Source organism: Gambusia affinis, linkage group LG06 (genome assembly GCF_019740435.1).
Source record: "Gambusia affinis linkage group LG06, SWU_Gaff_1.0, whole genome shotgun sequence".
Taxonomy (NCBI): domain Eukaryota; kingdom Metazoa; phylum Chordata; class Actinopteri; order Cyprinodontiformes; family Poeciliidae; genus Gambusia; species Gambusia affinis.
This window is the reverse complement of record NC_057873.1, coordinates 1833839-1852199: the sequence shown is the minus strand read 5'-3', so window position 1 is coordinate 1852199 and position 18361 is coordinate 1833839. Positions and strand designations below refer to the sequence as shown.

The 18361-nt window shown below is 45.4% G+C and overlaps 2 protein-coding genes across 4 annotated transcripts; both read left to right on the top strand.

Annotated features, from left to right (window-relative positions):
- The first annotated feature begins 1553 nt into the window (after positions 1-1553).
- Positions 1554-4724, top strand: rpl35a (ribosomal protein L35a). Its single transcript, XM_044119900.1, has 4 exons — positions 1554-2288; positions 2434-2586; positions 2656-2800; positions 4638-4724. The coding sequence occupies exons 1-4, from the start codon at positions 2278-2280 to the stop codon at positions 4659-4661; spliced, it is 333 nt and encodes a 110-aa protein (XP_043975835.1). The 5' UTR covers positions 1554-2277; the 3' UTR covers positions 4662-4724.
- A 966-nt stretch (positions 4725-5690) lies between these two features.
- Positions 5691-17976, top strand: abcc5 (ATP-binding cassette, sub-family C (CFTR/MRP), member 5). 3 transcript variants are annotated; one of them, XM_044119897.1, is made up of 30 exons: positions 5691-5866; positions 6183-6336; positions 7122-7210; positions 7463-7636; positions 7705-7849; positions 8216-8449; positions 8534-8707; positions 9240-9387; positions 9467-9615; positions 9696-9803; positions 10349-10512; positions 10587-10785; positions 10858-10929; positions 11008-11132; positions 11204-11276; positions 11982-12185; positions 12261-12404; positions 12484-12577; positions 12653-12822; positions 12892-13038; positions 13291-13420; positions 13502-13784; positions 13868-14054; positions 14725-14814; positions 14903-15092; positions 15175-15334; positions 15614-15692; positions 16141-16254; positions 16322-16486; positions 16568-17976. In XM_044119897.1, exons 2-30 carry the CDS (start codon positions 6247-6249, stop codon positions 16667-16669), a joined length of 4203 nt encoding a protein of 1400 aa, XP_043975832.1. In that variant the 5' UTR covers positions 5691-5866; positions 6183-6246; the 3' UTR covers positions 16670-17976. The 3 variants fall into 3 exon arrangements, with proteins under 3 accessions (XP_043975832.1, XP_043975833.1, XP_043975834.1); XM_044119898.1 differs by having other exon boundaries at positions 5694-5866; positions 7481-7636; XM_044119899.1 differs by lacking the exons at positions 5691-5866; positions 6183-6336; positions 7122-7210; ... (16 more) ...; positions 12892-13038; positions 13291-13420 and having other exon boundaries at positions 13737-13832; positions 13916-14054.
- Positions 17977-18361: the final 385 nt, after the last annotated feature.

The following is an 18361-nucleotide window of genomic DNA, read 5'->3' as shown; positions in this document are numbered from 1 at the left end:
CCTAATGTCCATGTTGGTCCTCCTGAATAACGGGTCGGGGCGGAAGGCATGCAAATGAATGGAAAATCACGGACATCTAACCCTGACCCTTCCCCTACCCTGACCCTGACCTCAGGCTTGATGTGTATCTCTACCTGGATTTACCATTTTACCTGGGCTCATGGATCAAGGCTACCTTATAACCTGTTGGTTGATTTAAACCTTATCCACACTGTTATTCCTATTCCTGCTTGTGTTTTAACTTAATCCATCCATTTAGGATTATGTGAAGTCTCCTTGTGTTTTACAGAAGTTAACTACCTTATCCTTAATTTAATGGCACAGATCTCTAATTGGAGACAGAAGTTACTCTAACTCTGCTTGTCTGTTATGTCACAATAACAGATAGTTCTTGTCACATCATATGAAAGGAATTTTAAATGAATCAAATGTTCACTAAACACTAAATTTTCACAGTGCGGACTTAAACTGGTGGGTTTGAGTGCAGATCTGAAAATGGGAAGAGAATCAATGTTGAACTACCATATAAATAAATCACAAATGTAAAATAAAAACTGAGATATATTGGAAATATACAGATTATTTTGGGTCACAAAAATAATCTGACTGAAAAAAATTATTCAGATTTCTTTTTTTTTTTGTCAGTGTGTCTAATCCGTTTCTGTAGAAATAGAAAAATAATAAAGTTAAATAAACTCTTCTTTTCCCTTTAAAAGAGCTGCTTTTTCTCTTTTCTGTTTTATAGAGATGTAAACATTTTTACTTGTAATATAAGCCTTCGCTTCCTCGCAGTAATTTCAACCTGATCTCTTTTGTTACATAACAAATGCCCACGAGAATTTTTGTTCTGCAGTGTGAAAAGGAAAATATCCACATTTACACATAATCACGTGGTATGTTTTCATCCAATAGGAAGCAGAGAAGCAAAAAGCGATAACTAATTTTTTACATAAACTGTACATAAATATATATGCCTAACTTTTACTGTTTAGTTGTAGTTAGCTAAGTAAAGTTGATCTGCAGCTAGATTAAGGTTACGACATACAAACCCATTGATATAATATTAAATAATATATATTGATCCCAGAAACTTGTAACACAGTGCCCACTAGTGGCGAGGAGAAACAACTGGAGCTATTCATGCTATGCTCTTTCTGGACTACAAATCCAGCCTGTTTATAATTTGCTAAATGTTCCCAGCCTGTTTATAATTGATAAATATTCCCAGAACTTCTTGAAAACATGTATAGCCAGCCCAGAAGTAAACTGCACACCACCCAACACGCTCCCAACACCCCGAGAAGATTAGAAACTCAGTCTGATAAATTACAACTTTTACTACACCTGCAAAATCGCGATGATGTATACGAACGTATGAATTTCACAACTGGTTATTTAGTTTTTATTTTCATTAATGGTGATAGTAGTTAACATTAAACATTTAAATGTTTAATACTTTGTTTTAAAAGAGGTGGTTTTTCTTATTTTGATCAGGCATCCTAATGGGCAGCTCCCTGGACTGTGATTACCCGGCAGGCCTTGGGTCCTGCCTTTTCCTCCATCTTTGTGGACTGTTCGCAGGTAAATGTGTATCTGTCCGATTAAAGCTGAAAATCAGCCACACATTGGCCTACCTGCTTTAAATATTTACTTGTATATAGAGAGAAGACTGTCTTCTGTCATTCGGGGTGATTATGTCAGCGGTGGGCTCTCCGATGGCGGAGATTTAAATCGGATAGTAAAGCTAACAGAAATTAGCGGAACCGATTACGACTGCCGCTTCGCTGCAGGGGGACTAAGCAGCTATTAACCAAATTCTGAGCGAGCCAGAGGGGTCTCGGATCTTCTGAGTGGATTCGGGGTCTGTTTGTGTCACAAACATTGTTATGAATCTGTAAAGGTCAAGACTAACCGTCCGCTCTGTCGTTCAGCTACCCCACGTTTCTGCTTGTCCTGTTGGGTTCAGGTCCTCTATAATCTGGATAAATGCTAGAAAATGAGCTGCCGAACACATCTCTTATCAGTTGAGGTTCTAATGGATCCTCATTTGAAACGAGCTCGGTTTCCACATCAATCCAGCCCGGAATAAACGGTCTAACAGCCCAGAGAGCAGAGGGATGTTTAGCATTAGCTTCAGATCAGAGATGCTGCAGGACATCTCGGGGTTCCTCTGGAGGTTTTCTGATCAGATGACATCCAGCTCTGTGTCTGCATGTTTCTGATTTGCTCTAATGTATCTGTGTGTTTGCAGGTGAACTCACCTGAAGAGGACAAACGATGCCTGGAAGGTGAGTTCTCTGGTCTTGTCTCGTTTTTTACCCTCAGATTCCCTCATTTTTCTGTTGTTGAAGTTTAATTTAAAAGAAATTCATGAACTGGTGTTAGTTTGTGGGTTATGATGTGTTAAATGAACCGTTGACCTCTGACCCCCAGACTTTGGAGTAAGGCCATCTTCACCGGCTACAAGCGTGGGCTGCGGAATCAGCGCGAACACACGGCGCTGCTGAAGCTGGAGGGCTGCTACAGCCGGGATGAGGTCGACTTCTACCTGGGCAAACGTTGCGCCTATGTTTACAAGGCCAAGAAGTGAGCGCCACCGTCTGCATCATGACACAGCCACCGCCGCCTCAGCTCAAACTGTGTGTGTGTGTGCAGGAACACAGTGACGCCCGGCGGGAAGCCCAACAAGACCAGAGTGATCTGGGGGAAGGTGACCCGCGCCCACGGCAACAGCGGCATGGTCAGAGCCAAGTTCAGCAGCAACCTGCCGGCCAAGGCCATCGGACACCGAATCCGGGTGGTGAGTTCTGCTGCTGCTGCTGTTTCCTGGAGGTTCTGATCAGATTTCAGGTTCTGTTTGGTTCAGGCAGAATCATTTCTTAGTTGGGTTGATGAGCTTCCAAAACTCTCATCACAGAGGAGCTGAGCCATACGGACTGAAGGTTTTATCATGATTTATTGTGACAACGATGACAAATAGTTCTTATCGTCACTGAAATATCCTCAGATGGATTGATATTTATTGAAAATAGTAACTCTAACAATCTCGACAATAACAACAGTTTTGTATTATGAGCTTGATTTTTAATGTTTTATCGTGTGAACAAACGTATTGATGTGATTTTAATTTTGCAATTGTGTTTTTTCAACATTGACAGTTTTCTGGACATTTCAAGTGGAAAAGCAGCTGCAGCATCAATTTGATTCAGATTTTCACGTTTCGATCCAGAAACCAATTTTTCTATTCAAACTGTTCATAGTTTTTGTTTCAATGATGCGACTGTAAACAAAAATACATTTATTCAGAACTATTCTCTAAGGCTCCAAACAGGATCAAATTCAATCAGTTAAACAAAAACCAGTTTGTTCATAAAATTTTGTAACTTAATTTACCAGTATGAGGTTGGCTTAGCTGGCAAAATAAAAATCCTAGAATTATTTAATGTGCAGACGGTGGATTCAGTATAAAACTGAAACACATTTTAAAATCAGTTTTTCAGGATTCCCAGGTGCAGAAATTGTGATTTTTCTGTGAACTCGGTCTCAGTGCGCCGGTTACAAACACAGGAGTTTGTTGGAAATACCCACAACATCCAACATGGCGGACTGGTCACTGCTTTGGTTTTTGTTCCATTTTGAATGTAGAGTATCTATTATTGCTGAGATATTTAGCTGTTCAGATGTCTTTGATTTGAGTTGTTCAATGCAGAGAAAAAAATGTTAATTTTCACACATGGACAGCACAGAAAAACAAATAATTTCATTATTTTACATTTAAAAACTGATATTTCCATGCAGCAGTGAATTGTGGGTAAAGCACTTTGACATCAGTTTGAAACATTCTGGAGAGTCTCTATGGCAAACTGTTATAACATTTAATGAGTTCGCTGTCCGTTCTGAGAACAAATCAGAGATTTAAAGGAATCTGACGTGAGTTTCTTACTGCTAACAATCAGTTCTACAAATGTTGAATTCAAATTTATACTTGTAATTAATCTAATTGATGATTAATCAGTTTAAAATCAGCCACTTTGACTCTCAGTGTTGCTCTAGAAAGAACTGGATCTCTTGAAACCACAATCTAAAAATTGGACTCGCATCTGTTTTTAAAAATCTGTTTCAACTTTTAATGCTTCAATGTTTGACTGAAACAGAATTTTATTATTTTTCAGTCTTCAATAAAAAATAAAAAAAACTCTTGTTTTTTTTCACCAGAATTTCAAACGGCTGATTCTGATTTTATAAATAAACCTCCAACTTTAAGCTGCAATATGTACAGAAATTATCCAGAAATTATTTTTAATCTGTTGAAAAATCAATACATTTATTAGCGATGCACAATAATGATTGGCCAATGTTAACATGTCATTTTTCTGTATTGTATTTTCTGCTTTTGTGAGAAGTTTAGGAAATATTTAGAATCAATAAATATCAGATTTTTCTTTCGGTGGATCTCTGGTTTTGATATATTTGTTTGAATAAATTCAGGTTGATCATTTAAATCCTGATTTTCCGTCTGTGGAACCAGAACTGTAGTTTCATGTTCTGATCCGTTACCGCAGGAATATCTGGTGTTCTCTTATTGTGAAGGAGCCCCGGTGCTTTTATTCTGACAGTGTCTCTTCCTCTCTCTGCAGATGCTGTATCCGTCTCGGGTGTGAAGACGATCCATCATGTTTGTACAGAAATGATAAAAACGGATCAATAAACTGATCAGAGCCAAACTGCTGTGTGTTTTTGTTCTTTTATCCGTCATACTTCACAACTTCTAGTAACTGCTCAGTATTTTCTGTCAGTTTTATATAATATGTTATTTTGTAGGAATGTTGAGCACCTGATTTTCCTCTTTGGGACAATAAAGGCTGTTTCTATTATATTTTCATGTAGAAAATATTAACAATAAAAACTGACACATTTGGGTTTTCAAACAGCCATGACAGAACTTCACAGTTGGGATGAATCTGAATTGTTAAAAAGTGAATTTCTGGGCGTGCTGTGATGGCGTAGGGGATTGCGCAACCCACATTTGGAGGCCTTGAGGTCGCGTGTTCGATTCCCGGACCCGGCGATATTTGCCGCATGTCTTTCTCCGTCCCTCTTTAAGGGACACTAGAGCCCACAAAAGACCCCCTGGAGGGGACAAACAAGTGAATTTCTACCAAAAACAGAAACTGAGAGGTTTTAGATTTGTTCAGAAAAAACAAGAACATTTGAAAATTTGCCTGAGAAAAAAACGTAATTTTTTTTTTTAGATTTTCCAAATTTCTGAATTTTCTAGCTTTTTTTGTCTTTTCTTTTTCCTAGAAATTTTTTTCAAACAACTTTTCAAACAGAAATTTTTTTATATACATTGTATATGATCCTTTTTGGGGTTTTTCATAAGTCTCAAAAAATAATTTTATTGCAAGTCTTCAACTTTTCAGGCTCTGAATTTTCTGCGGTTTTCCTGTGAATTTTCTGAGATTAATTGGCGGAAATTTCCTACTTTTCTGTCTAAAATGTCCCTAATGCGCCGCCGTAGAAATAAACCAGTTTGTTTCCCGGCGAAGTCGCATCAGAGAGGCACCGACAGCAGGGGCGTCATGACGCAATGACGCCCCACATAATTTAATGTTTCTGTCCAAACTGACATCGCAGAAGAAGAAGAGGCTCTCTAACTGTTCTCTACCTTAAATCCTCTCTGAACCACCTTAATAAAAGTCTGATTAGGATTTTCCTTAACTTCCGGTTGTGACGCATCTATTGCGTCGTAACTCCATTTCCCATGATGCCCCGCCCCGGGGCTCAAGTGATGAGCCACAGCATCACTTGAGCGAAGCTGCAGGAGGAAAGAGAGCCACACGGACACGCGCGCATCCACGGACAGGTGAGAACCCGCGCAGGTGAGGGCGGTCGGGTGTTTGATCTCTGGTGGGGTTCGAGCGTGCGGACGGACGGCTCCGGTCATCAGCGCAGCATCACAGGCTTTTATTTTGAAGGAGTACTTCGTAGTACTCTGTAGTATCCGTACACAGTGTTCCAGCTGCTGTACTGCAGTACCTGACAAACATCTGGAGGTTCACCTGAAGCAGAAATTTGACGCCTGATCCCTCCGCAGTGATGTTAATGTGTTTCTGTTGTGTTCTATGAAGTTTTATTGTAATAATCAGATGTTTTTCTTTGTTTATTTGCACGTTTTCCAGTATTTTGCCCTGTTGTTCAGCGTGCTGGGGTCAGAGGTCACGCCTCCATGTGGTCTGATAGACGATGAAACAACATGACTTTGGAAGGAGCGAATCGGGTCTATCGCAGAACTCCTGCGACGCTCCGCCGAGGTCAGAGGTCAGCCAGAACCAGGTGAGAACAGATCACAGCAAACCGTCCAATCAGAGCAGAGGACAGAAGTAGACCTGTTGAATGCTTTAAAAGATTTCAATTTAAGAAATATTCTCCAGAAAGTTCACCAGAAACACCGATTCGTCCCTACAACATGAGCAGAAAGATGCTCAATCAGTGATGTTGATAAGTTTTTCAAAATAAAAGCCTGAGATGAGGAGTCTGCGGACAGGAGCTCAGAACAAAGCTGAACTCTGTTTATATAAGAAGCCCCGCCCACTCTGTCACGCTGAGCGCAGAGCCGCGAGCTGATTGGCTGGAGCGGAGAAGCTATGAGGCTTTGGATTGGCTGCTTCTGAACGTGACATCGTCACGGGGCAGGAACGTGAGTTTTGCACGTGCTTCGTCCGATTGACCACCCTCTGAGCATGCTCAGATCATCCCTCAGCCCAGTGTGACCCTTCTCCTGTCTGTGTTGGGACCATCAGAACCAGAACCTCGTCCGGTCCGCTGTTCTTGTCTTTATGAGGACCGATAGTTGTATAAACACTATCGGAACCAGAACCAGTCTGGTTTTTCTATCTTTATGAGGTCAGTTAGCTTTGTAAACACACTCAGAACCAAAACTCGATCCAATCTGTTGTTTCTATCTTTGTGAGGGCCGTAATCAGGTTAAACACACTCAGAACCAGAACCAGATTCGGTTTTGCTGACAAAACCCACAAATGAGATGTGCGTGTGTGTGCGTGTGTATGTGTGTGTGCGTGTGTGTGCGTGTGTATGTGTGTGTGCGTGTGTGTTTCCAGGTTGTCCTGGGTTTGTGTGAGGACCGACCAACTGGTTGCCATGACGAAGAGCTGGCAAAGGGCGGAGCCACAGAGCAGAAGGCTGACAGGTGAGGAGCGTCGCTACAGGATGTCTGATCCTAGCAAAACTATTCTAACTATAATTAGCAACTTTTCAGCCAATTTTAGCAGTTTTTTTTTTTAATTACTGACAAATCTAGTGATTATTTTTTTCAAAACAGTGACTAGCGACAAATCTGGCAATTTATTTATTTATTGTTTTTTCCAAAAAAGTAACTTATGACAAATCTAAGGTGACTAGCGATATATCTAGTGACCATTTGAAAAGTGTTTCTCCTTAGGTGTGTGTTTCTCCTCAGGTTTGCCCACCCAGTCGACAGTGCGGGTTTTTTCTCCTTCATGACGTTTCATTGGCTGACTCCTGTGGCTCTGCAAGCGCGCAGGAAAGGGCAGCTCCTATTGGAGGACGTCTGGCCTGTGGCGCCAAAGGAGCGTTGCCATGACAACAGTGTGAGGTGGGTGGCGCTGCGGTGTTTTCTGTGTGAGTTAGCTCAACAGGTGAGTGATTGTTGTGGCTGTCCAGGCTCAGGACGCTGTGGGAGGAGGAGCAGAAGTCCAAAGGAACCGAGGCGTCCCTGTGTTCGGTCGTCTGGACCTTCTGCCGGACCCGGCTCCTCCTGTCCATCCTCTGCCTCACTGTCACTCAGCTTGCCGGATTCAGCGGCCCGGTGAGTCTCCACCAGCTGATATCACACACCTTTACTGGTTACTTTACTAGAAGTCTACTGGCACAGTCTGGGTCTGACCCGGTAGAGTCCAAAACCAGTCCTACCCACACCTACTTCCTGTTTTTTTAATAACACACACCTACTTCCTGTTTTCAATCACCACACCTGCTTCTATTTTTTCCCACACCTCGTCCCAGTTTTTAATTACCACACCTGGTTTTCATCGCCTTCTCACCCTGTTTTTTCAGAGTCTTAAGGCCTTGTAACTGTCTTCCATCACCATTCGGCCTCCTAGGTTCTGGTTCTGGTTCTCCACTGTTCTGGTTCTTCTTATCGTGCCCGTTCTCTGCTCTGCTCTCTCTCCAGGCGTTTGTGGTGAAGCGTCTGCTGGACTACACCCAGCAGGAGGAATCGGACCTGACCTACGGGTTGCTGCTGGTTCTGGGGCTCCTGACCACGGAGCTGATGCGGTCCTGGTCTCTGGCTCTGACCTGGGCCCTGAACTACCGGACCGGGTGCAGGCTGAGAGGAGCTGTGCTCAGCTTGGCCTTTGAGAAGATCCTACGACTGCGCAGCGTCCGGGACAAGTCTGTGGGCCAGGTTGGTTCCCGGACCGCATGGTGGCTTCACAGGAAGTTAGCGGCGCCGCTAACCGGTTTAACCTCAGTTATTCCTCACACTCAGCTCATCAACATGTGCTCCAGCGACGGGCAGCGGATGTTTGACGCAGCGGCGGTGGGCAGTCTGCTAGCCGGTGGCCCCCTGCTGGCCGTTCTCGGTGTCGCGTACAACCTGTACATCCTGGGTCCAACATCGCTGCTGGGATCCTCCGTCTTCATCCTCTTCTATCCCACCATGGTGAGTAAAGAGCTGGGAATCTTTTACTAATCAGAATTTGAGTCAAAATCAAACTCCTAATAATTTGTGCTTTAATCTGTCGGTCTGCAAAGGATCCCGAAGGTCATCTGCAAAACAACAGACATTATTGTGTCCAGTATATTACAGTTTGTTTTTCATGTATTTATTTTTATTACATATTGAAAAAAAAGAAGTAACCCAAAAACAATAGAATGTATTTATTGATCCCAATGGAAAATTCCTTATATGTTGACAGCTGCTCCATGCAAAGTGTTAGATGTTGGCAAAAACAAATGTAAAACTCATAAACATATACTGATATTGTAAAGAATTTAAACATGACAATATGTAAAATAAATAAAATAAAAAAGAATGCACATTATCTGTTGTATAATTTTTATATTTTAAAATTGATTTTGGGATATTTTAAATAAATTCTGACTCATAGTAAACTGTAATCAGGATGTTTTTGTGAATCTGTGTTTTGGCACATCGTGGTGACGGGGTTAGTGATCCGTGTTTTTGCTTCCAGATGTTCAGCTCCAGGATGACGGCGTATTTCAGGAGGAAGGGCGTGGCCGTCACCGACAGGCGAGTCCAGAAGATGAACGAGATCCTCAGCTACATCAAGTTCATCAAGATGTACGCCTGGGTGAAAGCCTTTTCAGGGGACGTCCAAAGTACGAGGTCTCCTCACAGCCCTCCTCCTGCCTGTTGCCACGGTAACGCAGGCTGTGACCTGTTTGTGCTTCCTGTCAGGGATCCGGGATGAGGAGCGCCGCCTGCTGGAGCTCACAGGGTATTTCCAGAGCATCACGGTGGGCGTGGCTCCCATCGTGGTCGTCATCGCCAGCGTTGTGACGTTCTCCACTCATATGTTGCTAGGATACGACCTCACAGCCGCTCAGGTTCCAAACACCGCCACATCTCGGCTCACATACCTCCACTGACCCGTTCACCAGCCTGTTGACTCCGCCCTCTTTTCCAGGCCTTCACTGTCGTCACGGTGTTCAACGCCATGACCTTTGCCCTTAAAGTGACGCCAATTTCTGTCAAGTCCCTGTCGGAGGCCTCTGTGGCCGTGGAGAGATTCAAGGTACGATCTGACCATCGGACACATCCTGCCAAATACCTTTCACTATAATAGCACAGATCATTTTTAGCTCAGCGCTAAGCTGAAAATTAGCTCTCGTAGAAATAGCTGTGGTAAATATTAGCTTGGCAGTTTAACGCTTTTGCTAACTTTGAAAACAGTTAGCACACTTAGCTTCAACCTAAATTCTAAAGCACTAATTTACTTTGCTGTTTTGTAAACTTTCTGTTGAATAAAGTTTACAAAACACCTCTCTGATCTTATCGACTGTTGGTAATTCTTCAAGCAGTTACATGTTTGTATTTATGCTCTTATTTTGAAGTGGGTGAAGACTTTTTTACACAGCAGTTCAATATATTCGGAACTTTAGCATTAGCTTCCGATAAATACCATGCTGATATAATGCTAGCATTAGCTTCTACTCGATAGCATGTTGACATTGTACATCAGTGTTAGCTTCCACTGGATCCCATGATGTTGTAGCGCCACCTTGCTGCAGAGTGACGGATCAGGTTGAGCTAATTTGACCTCTGTGTGTCTGCGTTCAGAGTCTCTTCTTGTTGCCGGAGATTGACAGCGTCAGAGCGTTGCCTAGCGACCCTCTGGTTGCCGTGGAGATGTGCGGAGCCTCTCTGGGATGGGAAGGCGCAGGGCAGAGTGCCCAGGCCAGCCCGTGTGTCCGAGCAGCCGGCCGGCATCGACAGAGAGAAAAGTAAACCCAGACGGACTGACAGAACCGCCTCGGTACTACCTACAGGTTCAGGTCCAACATGTCCTCATGTCCAGGTGCAGAGATCCAGGTGTCCTCCAGGACAGGGAGGACAAGGAGGAGGTGACCGGCTCCCTGTTGGGAGGAGATGCAGATTCAAGTCCTGAGGAGGAAGATGGGGATGAGGAGGACAGCTGTCCTCCCCGCCTGGCAGTCCCCCGTCCCTCTCAGCGTCCTCAGAGCACCCTGCACTGCATTACCCTGAACGTCCAGCAGGTGGGTGTGTCTCACTCTGTGCCTCTGACCACCCTCCTGTCCTTTACACTCCGTGTCTCTGACTGTCTCCAGGGACAGTTGCTCGGTGTCTGCGGCTGCGTCGGCAGTGGGAAGACCTCTCTGATCTCAGCCATCTTAGGACAGGTGACGTTCCCAGTGTGTCCCAGTGTTCCCAGCAGACAGCTGGTGGGGACTGGTGTTGACTGGTTGGTGTGTTGGCAGTTGACGGTGCTGGAGGGCAGCGTGGCGGTCCGGGGGAGGATGGCCTACGTCGCTCAGCAGGCCTGGATCCTGAACGCCACGCTGAGAGACAACATCCTGTTCGGACAGGAATACGAGGAGGACAGGTGAGACGGACACACCTGGACTCAGAACGAAGCGGTCCACAGGTAGACTGACCGTCTCTGTGTCTCTGCAGGTACCAGTCTGTCCTCAGTGCCTGCTGCCTCAAACCGGACCTGGTTCTGCTGCCCAATGCCGACCTCACAGAGGTGATGTCATTTCCTGTTTCTCTGTCATGCAAATTTTTAATGAACTTTTAAAAAAAAATCTAATTAGTCATGTTTCCGTTTACTGGTTTGGAATGAATGAACCAGGCCAAGTATGGCTGTAGTAAACAGGAAGTAGAGGTTGTTAACTCACAGATTGAGGTGGTGAAACAAACAACTGAGTTAAAAACTTCTTCAGGCTTTTTTATAGAAAGACTCTCCAAGAACATTCAGCTGCTTTTACCCAGGCAAACACTCTCATGTTGGTTTCAACAACCTGGTTTCATTGAAGGTTGTTGAGGTTAGGAACCGACGGAAAATTTTGACCCTTCCCAGTCGGATCTTAGAACCAGAACTGGACCCAGTTAGAGCTCGTATCATATCCAGCTCCAGAGCTCATTGTGACACAATAGCTGGTACCTCATTCCTGTTTTTTACTTCCTTGTTCCTTCGAAGACCAAACCCGTCAATGGTTTGTATTGGTTGAGTTCATACTGAACTGAAATCAGGCCTTTGGTCTGAGGTTTGTTGATTTTTCATCATGCTGGTTGTTCCTAATTTGGTCTTAGAACCAGATCTGTACACAGCTATATTTAGATCTGCCTCATATTTGGACCATGTTGTAAAATCATTGGTCACTTCTAATCCCTTTAACTCAAATAGCAACATTAAACTCGTCACTCACCTCAAACGTATCTGTCCAATCAGATCGGAGAGCGCGGCGCCAACTTGAGTGGCGGCCAGCGGCAGCGGATCAGCTTGGCCCGCGCGCTGTACAGCGACCGGGACGTTTACATCCTGGACGACCCTCTGAGCGCTCTGGACGCCCACGTGGCCAATCACATCTTCCGCAACGCCATCAAGAAGCAGCTTCACAACAAGACCGTCATCTTCGTCACCCACCAGCTGCAGGTAGCCTTCCTCCAGACTCTGACAGATGTCCGTCCGCTGCATAGGGTTACCATGGAGATTTCTGTGTGTCCGCAGTACATGGTGGACTGTGATGACATCATTCTGATGAGGGAGGGCAGCATAGTGGAGCAGGGTAACCATGACGACTTGATGAAGCTGAATGGAGACTATGCAGCCATGTTCAACCACTTCCAGCTGGGGGACCCGCCCATCGTAGAGGTACCAGTCTGTCCGAGTCCATCGGTCCGAGTCCATCTGTCCGAGTCCGTCTGTCTGAATCACCCTTTCCGTGTTTCAGGTCCCCAGCAGGAAGCAGGGCGGCTCTCAGAGGAAACCGGCCGACACCAAACCAGGATCCATGAAGAAGAGTTCGCCGGTTGTCAAAGACAACGGTACCGATTCATTACCGACTCGTCTAGCCCTAACCCGGTCTGTTCTGTTCTGACCATGTCCTGCTGTTCTCCAAGGTGAGGAGCAGCAGCACGGGGCCGTGTCCTGGCCCGTGTTCCGGGTCTACATGGCGGCTTGCGGAGGCTCCGCCCCCTGCCTGCTGATCCTGGTTCTGTTTGTTCTCAATGTGGGAAGTGCGGCTTTCTGCCACTGGTGGCTGAGCTACTGGATCAACCAGGGCAGCGGGGTGAGTCCCCTGACTTCCTCCTCCTCATATCGTCGCCTCTTCCTCTGACTCCTCTCTCCTGGTTTCCAGAACACCACGGTCACCGTGGGCAACAGCTCAGCAATGAGTGTCAGCATGAAGGACAATCCCAAGATGCAACAGTACGCCGTCATTTATGCCTCTTCCATGGGAGTCATGCTGATCTTCAAACTCATCCGAGGAATCGCCTTCGTCAAGGTCAGAGCCCAGACTCCTGGTCCGGTCCGGTCCGGTCCAGTTAAAGGTCCCAGAGGGTTCAGTGGATCAGCTTTAGCCAGGGAGCAGTCCAGGTGTCTGAACATCATCAGACTTTTTCGTAGGTGGAGTGGAAAGCTAAGAAGAGGTGTACCCGTTTTGGCCGCTAAACTACCGGAGCTACTTCTTTGATTAGCACTTTAGTGTTTTTGCTAACTTTCTCCCAGCGGTAACATCCTGGTTGTGTCTTTCTAGGGAACTTTGAGAGCTTCCTCTAAACTGCATGACCAACTTTTCCACAAAATCCTGCGCTGCCCCATGAAGTTCTTCGACACGACTCCTACAGGACGGATCCTCAATCGCTTCTCCAAGGACATGGATGAAGGTACAGTAGGTTAGCAGGACTGGACCATTTTCTGGGGTTCTGGTCTTTGCTTGACTCGGTTTTGTCTCTGTCTCGTTCCAGTTGACACCCGGCTGCCCTTCCAGGCGGAAATGTTTATCCAGAACGTGATCCTGGTCTTCTTCTGTCTGGGTGTCATCAGCTATGTTTTCCCATGGTTCCTAGTGGCTGTTGGACCTCTGGTCTTGGGCTTTGCTGCTCTCCACAGCGTCTCTAAGGTCTTCATCCGGGAGCTGAAACGTTTGGACAACGTGACGATGTCCCCTTTCATGTCCCACATCACGTCCAGCATCCAGGGCTTGACGACTCTGCAGGCCTACGACCGTGGCCAGGACTTCCTCCGCAGGTCAGGGTCAGAACCAGAACCACTGCCCTGACATCCAGAGCTCGTGAGGTCAGGATCTGATTACTGTGTTCTGGTTTATTTAGGTACCAGTTTTTACTAGACCAGAACCAGTCTCCCTTCTACCTGTTCAGCTGCGCCATGCGTTGGCTCGCGGTTCGTCTGGATGTCATCAGCGTGTCTCTGATCAGCATGACGGCCTTGATGATGGTCCTGATGCACGGACAGATCCCCCCTGCATACGCCGGGCTTGCCATCTCCTACGCTGTCCAGGTAACTGAAACCTTTATGTTCTGTCCCGTAAACATGTTCTGACCAAACAGCACCGAACATCATATTCAGTGAGATCTGTGTCTTTCCTGTATGAAAAATCTCTTTGAAGGAACAAGTGTTGGAACCGTTCTGTCTGGTGTCTTTTTCTAGAACAATGTTCCCCAATGTTTGTTGACTCATCTGAAACATGCAGGACAGGAATACTTGAGGACCTGGACTATGATCCACTGCTCTAGAAAGCAGGTTCTACTCGGTCCGTCAGCCAGGATCTTCTATTAGTGTGTTTCCACTTCGTTGAACTGGTTCAGTTCAGGTGCCTTTGAACTTCAGTACTTTGAGAGTTGACAGCTTTTTTCACCCAGTTATCCAGTGAAATGTCCATCAACAGTGGACATCTTCTGTGTTTCCTAAAAGAAAGATAATTCTACCCATATAGTGTCCACCCGTACTGTAACGGTACGACTGGACCTTCGGGCTCCTCGGCGGTTTGTCCAGACGAAGGTTGTCAGGATTCATTGAGTTCTTCTTCTCTTGTTGAACTCGTTTATCTGTGGTTCGGCACCAGGAGACGTTTTCTTTGCCGTTGTTGGGGTCTGCTCTGGACCAGAGTTTGTCTGCTGGACTGTTGGGGTTGTTTCGGATCCTGAAGGAGAACCTGTGTCTCTGCCAGTTAACAGGACTGTTCCAGTTCACGGTGCGACTCGCCTCAGAGACCGAAGCCCGCTTCACCTCCGTGGAGAGAATCCACCACTACATCCAGGTACTGGGAGCTGTTTCCTCACTAACTGGGAACACTGGTGTTCATCTCCGATGAACCCAGATGTTATACTGATTTCTGTTTGCTTCAGTCTCTGTCCCAGGAGGCTCCAGCCCGGGTTAAAGGTCGGGCTCCTCCGCCTGACTGGCCCCAGCAGGGGGAGCTGGTGTTCCGGGACGTGGAGATGAGGTACCAGGAGAACCTCCCTCTGGTTCTGAACAAGATCTCATGCTCCATTAGACCAAAGGAGAAGGTCGGCATCGTTGGCAGAACCGGATCAGGTAGGCAGGGTATTTGGGACGGTGAGACAGAGGAACCTCGGCCCAGAGGTCACGTTTTGAGATCCAGGGTTTGGTCCTGCAGGGAAGTCGTCTCTGGGCGTTGCCTTGTTCCGGCTGGTGGAGCGCTCCGGAGGCTCCATCCTGATCGACGGCATCGACATCAGCGACATCGGATTGGCCGATCTGCGCAGCAAGCTGTCCATCATCCCACAGGACCCGGTTCTGTTCAGCGGGACGGTCAGGTAGAACTTCCTGTCTTGTTTTTCTCAGATGTCTCTTTGTCAGTCGCTCTTCTGTTATCCTGGGTTTGGATCAGTCCGTTACGTCTGTGTACCGGGCTGATCCGGTACACATAGAGGCGGATCAGCATGAATCAGCGCATGATTCATGTCCGTATGAAGGTTTCCTAAAGGAAACTGTACATCAGTGGGATCTAGAGTAAAACCTTTAACGTGTCAGACTGTGTGGGAACGTGAAAACCTTCTACTGCTCAGATCAGACCAGAATTTCTGTTGCTGCAGGTCCAACCTGGATCCGTTCAACCAGTACAGCGAGGAGAAGATCTGGGACGCTCTGGAGAGGAGTCACATGAAGGAGTCGGTGAGTGGACCCTCAACCGGACCGCACCGGAGCGGGTCAAAGGTTTACAAGAATGATGATACAAAACCTTCCTGCTACTCATGGTTCTCTGCTGGACAAAACCTTTTATTATTTCAAGCTGTTAAATCGGGAAGTAAAATTTAAGTGAAAGTCAAATTTAATTTTTATGACAACTGAAGGTAACAGTTACTTGATTGTGCTATGAAATTTCACAATGTGCCTGGAAGACACATAATACTGCCGTTTTAAGAAAAAAACCATTTCTGATTCAGAAAACTTTAAATGGCCGAGAACAGAACCTGGAGGAACGCCATGGATTCTGGATCCAGACTGAAAATTAAATCAGTTCTGTTACTCAGAATGACGAAACCAGTTAGAAATAATCCTGAACATTAATCTGTCTGTCCTCCTGTCTGTCCTCCTGTCCGTCTTTCTGTCTGTCCCTCAGGTGTCTCAGCTTCCTCAGAGGTTGGAGTCGGAGGTGGTGGAGAACGGAGAGAACTTCTCGGTGGGGGAGAGGCAGCTGCTGTGTGTGGCCAGAGCTCTGCTGAGGCAGTGCAAGGTGAGACAGAACCATTGTCCCGCTGCCTGCCTGTGTGCTGCCCTCTGATTGGCCGGTTCTGGTCCAGGTGTTGGTTCTGGATGAGGCCACGGCCGCCATGGACGCGGAGACGGACTTCCTGATCCAGGAGACGATCCGGAACTCGTTCCAGGACTGCACCACGCTGACCATCGCCCACCGACTCCACACCGTCCTGTCGTCCGACCGCATCATGGTGCTGACCCGGGGACAGGTAGGAGCCAATCAGAGCGCAGAACACCTGCTGCTCTGGAGACCTCGCTGTGACACGCCTGCTTCTCTCTGATTGGCTCAGGTGGCGGAGTTTGACGAGCCGGCCCGGCTGCTGGCCAATGAGAACTCTCGGCTGTGTTCGATGCTGGCGGCCGCAGAGAGCAAAGTGTCCGTCCGAGGATGAGGAGGATGAGGAGGAAGAGGAGGAACACCTCAGTGCTGCTCGGTTTTATTTATTTATTTATGTTGAACTCGTCTTGACCCTCTGATGAGGTGGCACCGTGTGACTGGCTGCATGCGGAGGTGGGCGGGGTCAAAGGTCAAAGCCTGTGGTTTTCTCCAGGTCAGGTGTTTGCAACCTGTTGTGGCTCCAGAGACAAAAGTGTCTTTTTATTTTTTATTTTATTTAGATTTTTTGATTTATTGGGTTTATTTTTTACATGGAATAAATTCACACAAATATCAGGAATATTTTTTTAAGTGCTGTTTTGGTTTATGACCGAATACTGGGGCCCGGCAAAAAATAAACAAAAGTGAGAATAAGGTCAATATTTTGACAATAAATTTGTAACATTACAAAAATAAAGTTGAAACATTGTTCTTTATTCTCATTATTACATCATTTTATTTTTAAAAATGTTTAAAACTTGGTGCTAATATTCTGTCGTAACATCAACATCCCCTCGAATCAAATTAATCAACACTATTTTTTAATTAGATGTTTTATTTTTTTCTTTGTTTTAAAACATAAAAATAAAAAATTAAATGTTGCTTCCTTAAGAATCGCCACAGTTTTCCTACAGTAGCTATTTATTTCAACATTTTCTTCTGTTTCCACTAAAGACGTCACATTTGCAGAGTTTTATTTATTTAGCTGGACTGACGGTTGCAGACTCCTGGTATGAATCATCTGCTGATGTGAAGGTGTCAATTCAATCGTCTTAGTTTTACTGTCGGAAGAGATCAGCAGAGACGCTTCTGCGTCTCCAGCTGTAGCAAATGATGACGTAATTGTCTTTGTTCTCCGCGTCAGATCCGTTATAATCAGCCTGATGCGCTTTAATGTGGAATGTAGAGAGATTTCATTAATCATTTAAACGTCTGAGGTGCAGAACCTCTTTGCCTTTAAAGACTTTTGGCCTTTTAGAGGGAGGCATTGCTGCCCCCTGCAGGAAAAACACGGTTCCTGCACACGAATCTGCCGTGATGATGCAGTGTCTGCTGTGTGCCTGCAGGGGGCAACACGCACACAGTCTCCACTTGTACAGTCACTGTAATTGAGTCGCTGCGCGTTGAGAAGCGGAGCGAGGACCCGCTGCTGCTGCTGTGACGTCATGAGCACGTCACCGCCTCGGATTACGGCAGAGCGATGGGATGTTTTCATTTTGAATCTTCTTGTATTAGATCAGCCTTTGTCAAAGTGTCTCCATGTTGGTGTCTGTATTTTTATAAGAGCATGATGAACAAAACCAGTAAAAGCATTTTAACACACTCCTCCTGACCCGCGCCTTCATTTTGGGTACGGTGGCCAACATGTCTAAACGCCAAATCAGATCAGAGGCTTCAAAGGCTTCAATAAATCTGTTAAATTAATTTTTTAAACAGCAACAATGAGTCAAAAGCGAAACAGAATTAAAAACTTCAACTACACTGCAAAAACACTTAGTCTGATATGTTCTGTCTACTTTCCAGTGAAAATATTTTAGTAGATTTGAAATAAAAAAGAGCTGAAATATAATATTTCAATTCCAAAACGTTTTTTTATTTTTTTCAGTTTCAAAACTTTTAGTTTTTTTTCTGTTTCAAAAACATTTTTCAGTGTCAAATCTTTTGTCTTATCTTTGTTATTTTCAGATTATTTTTTTTCTAAACAAAT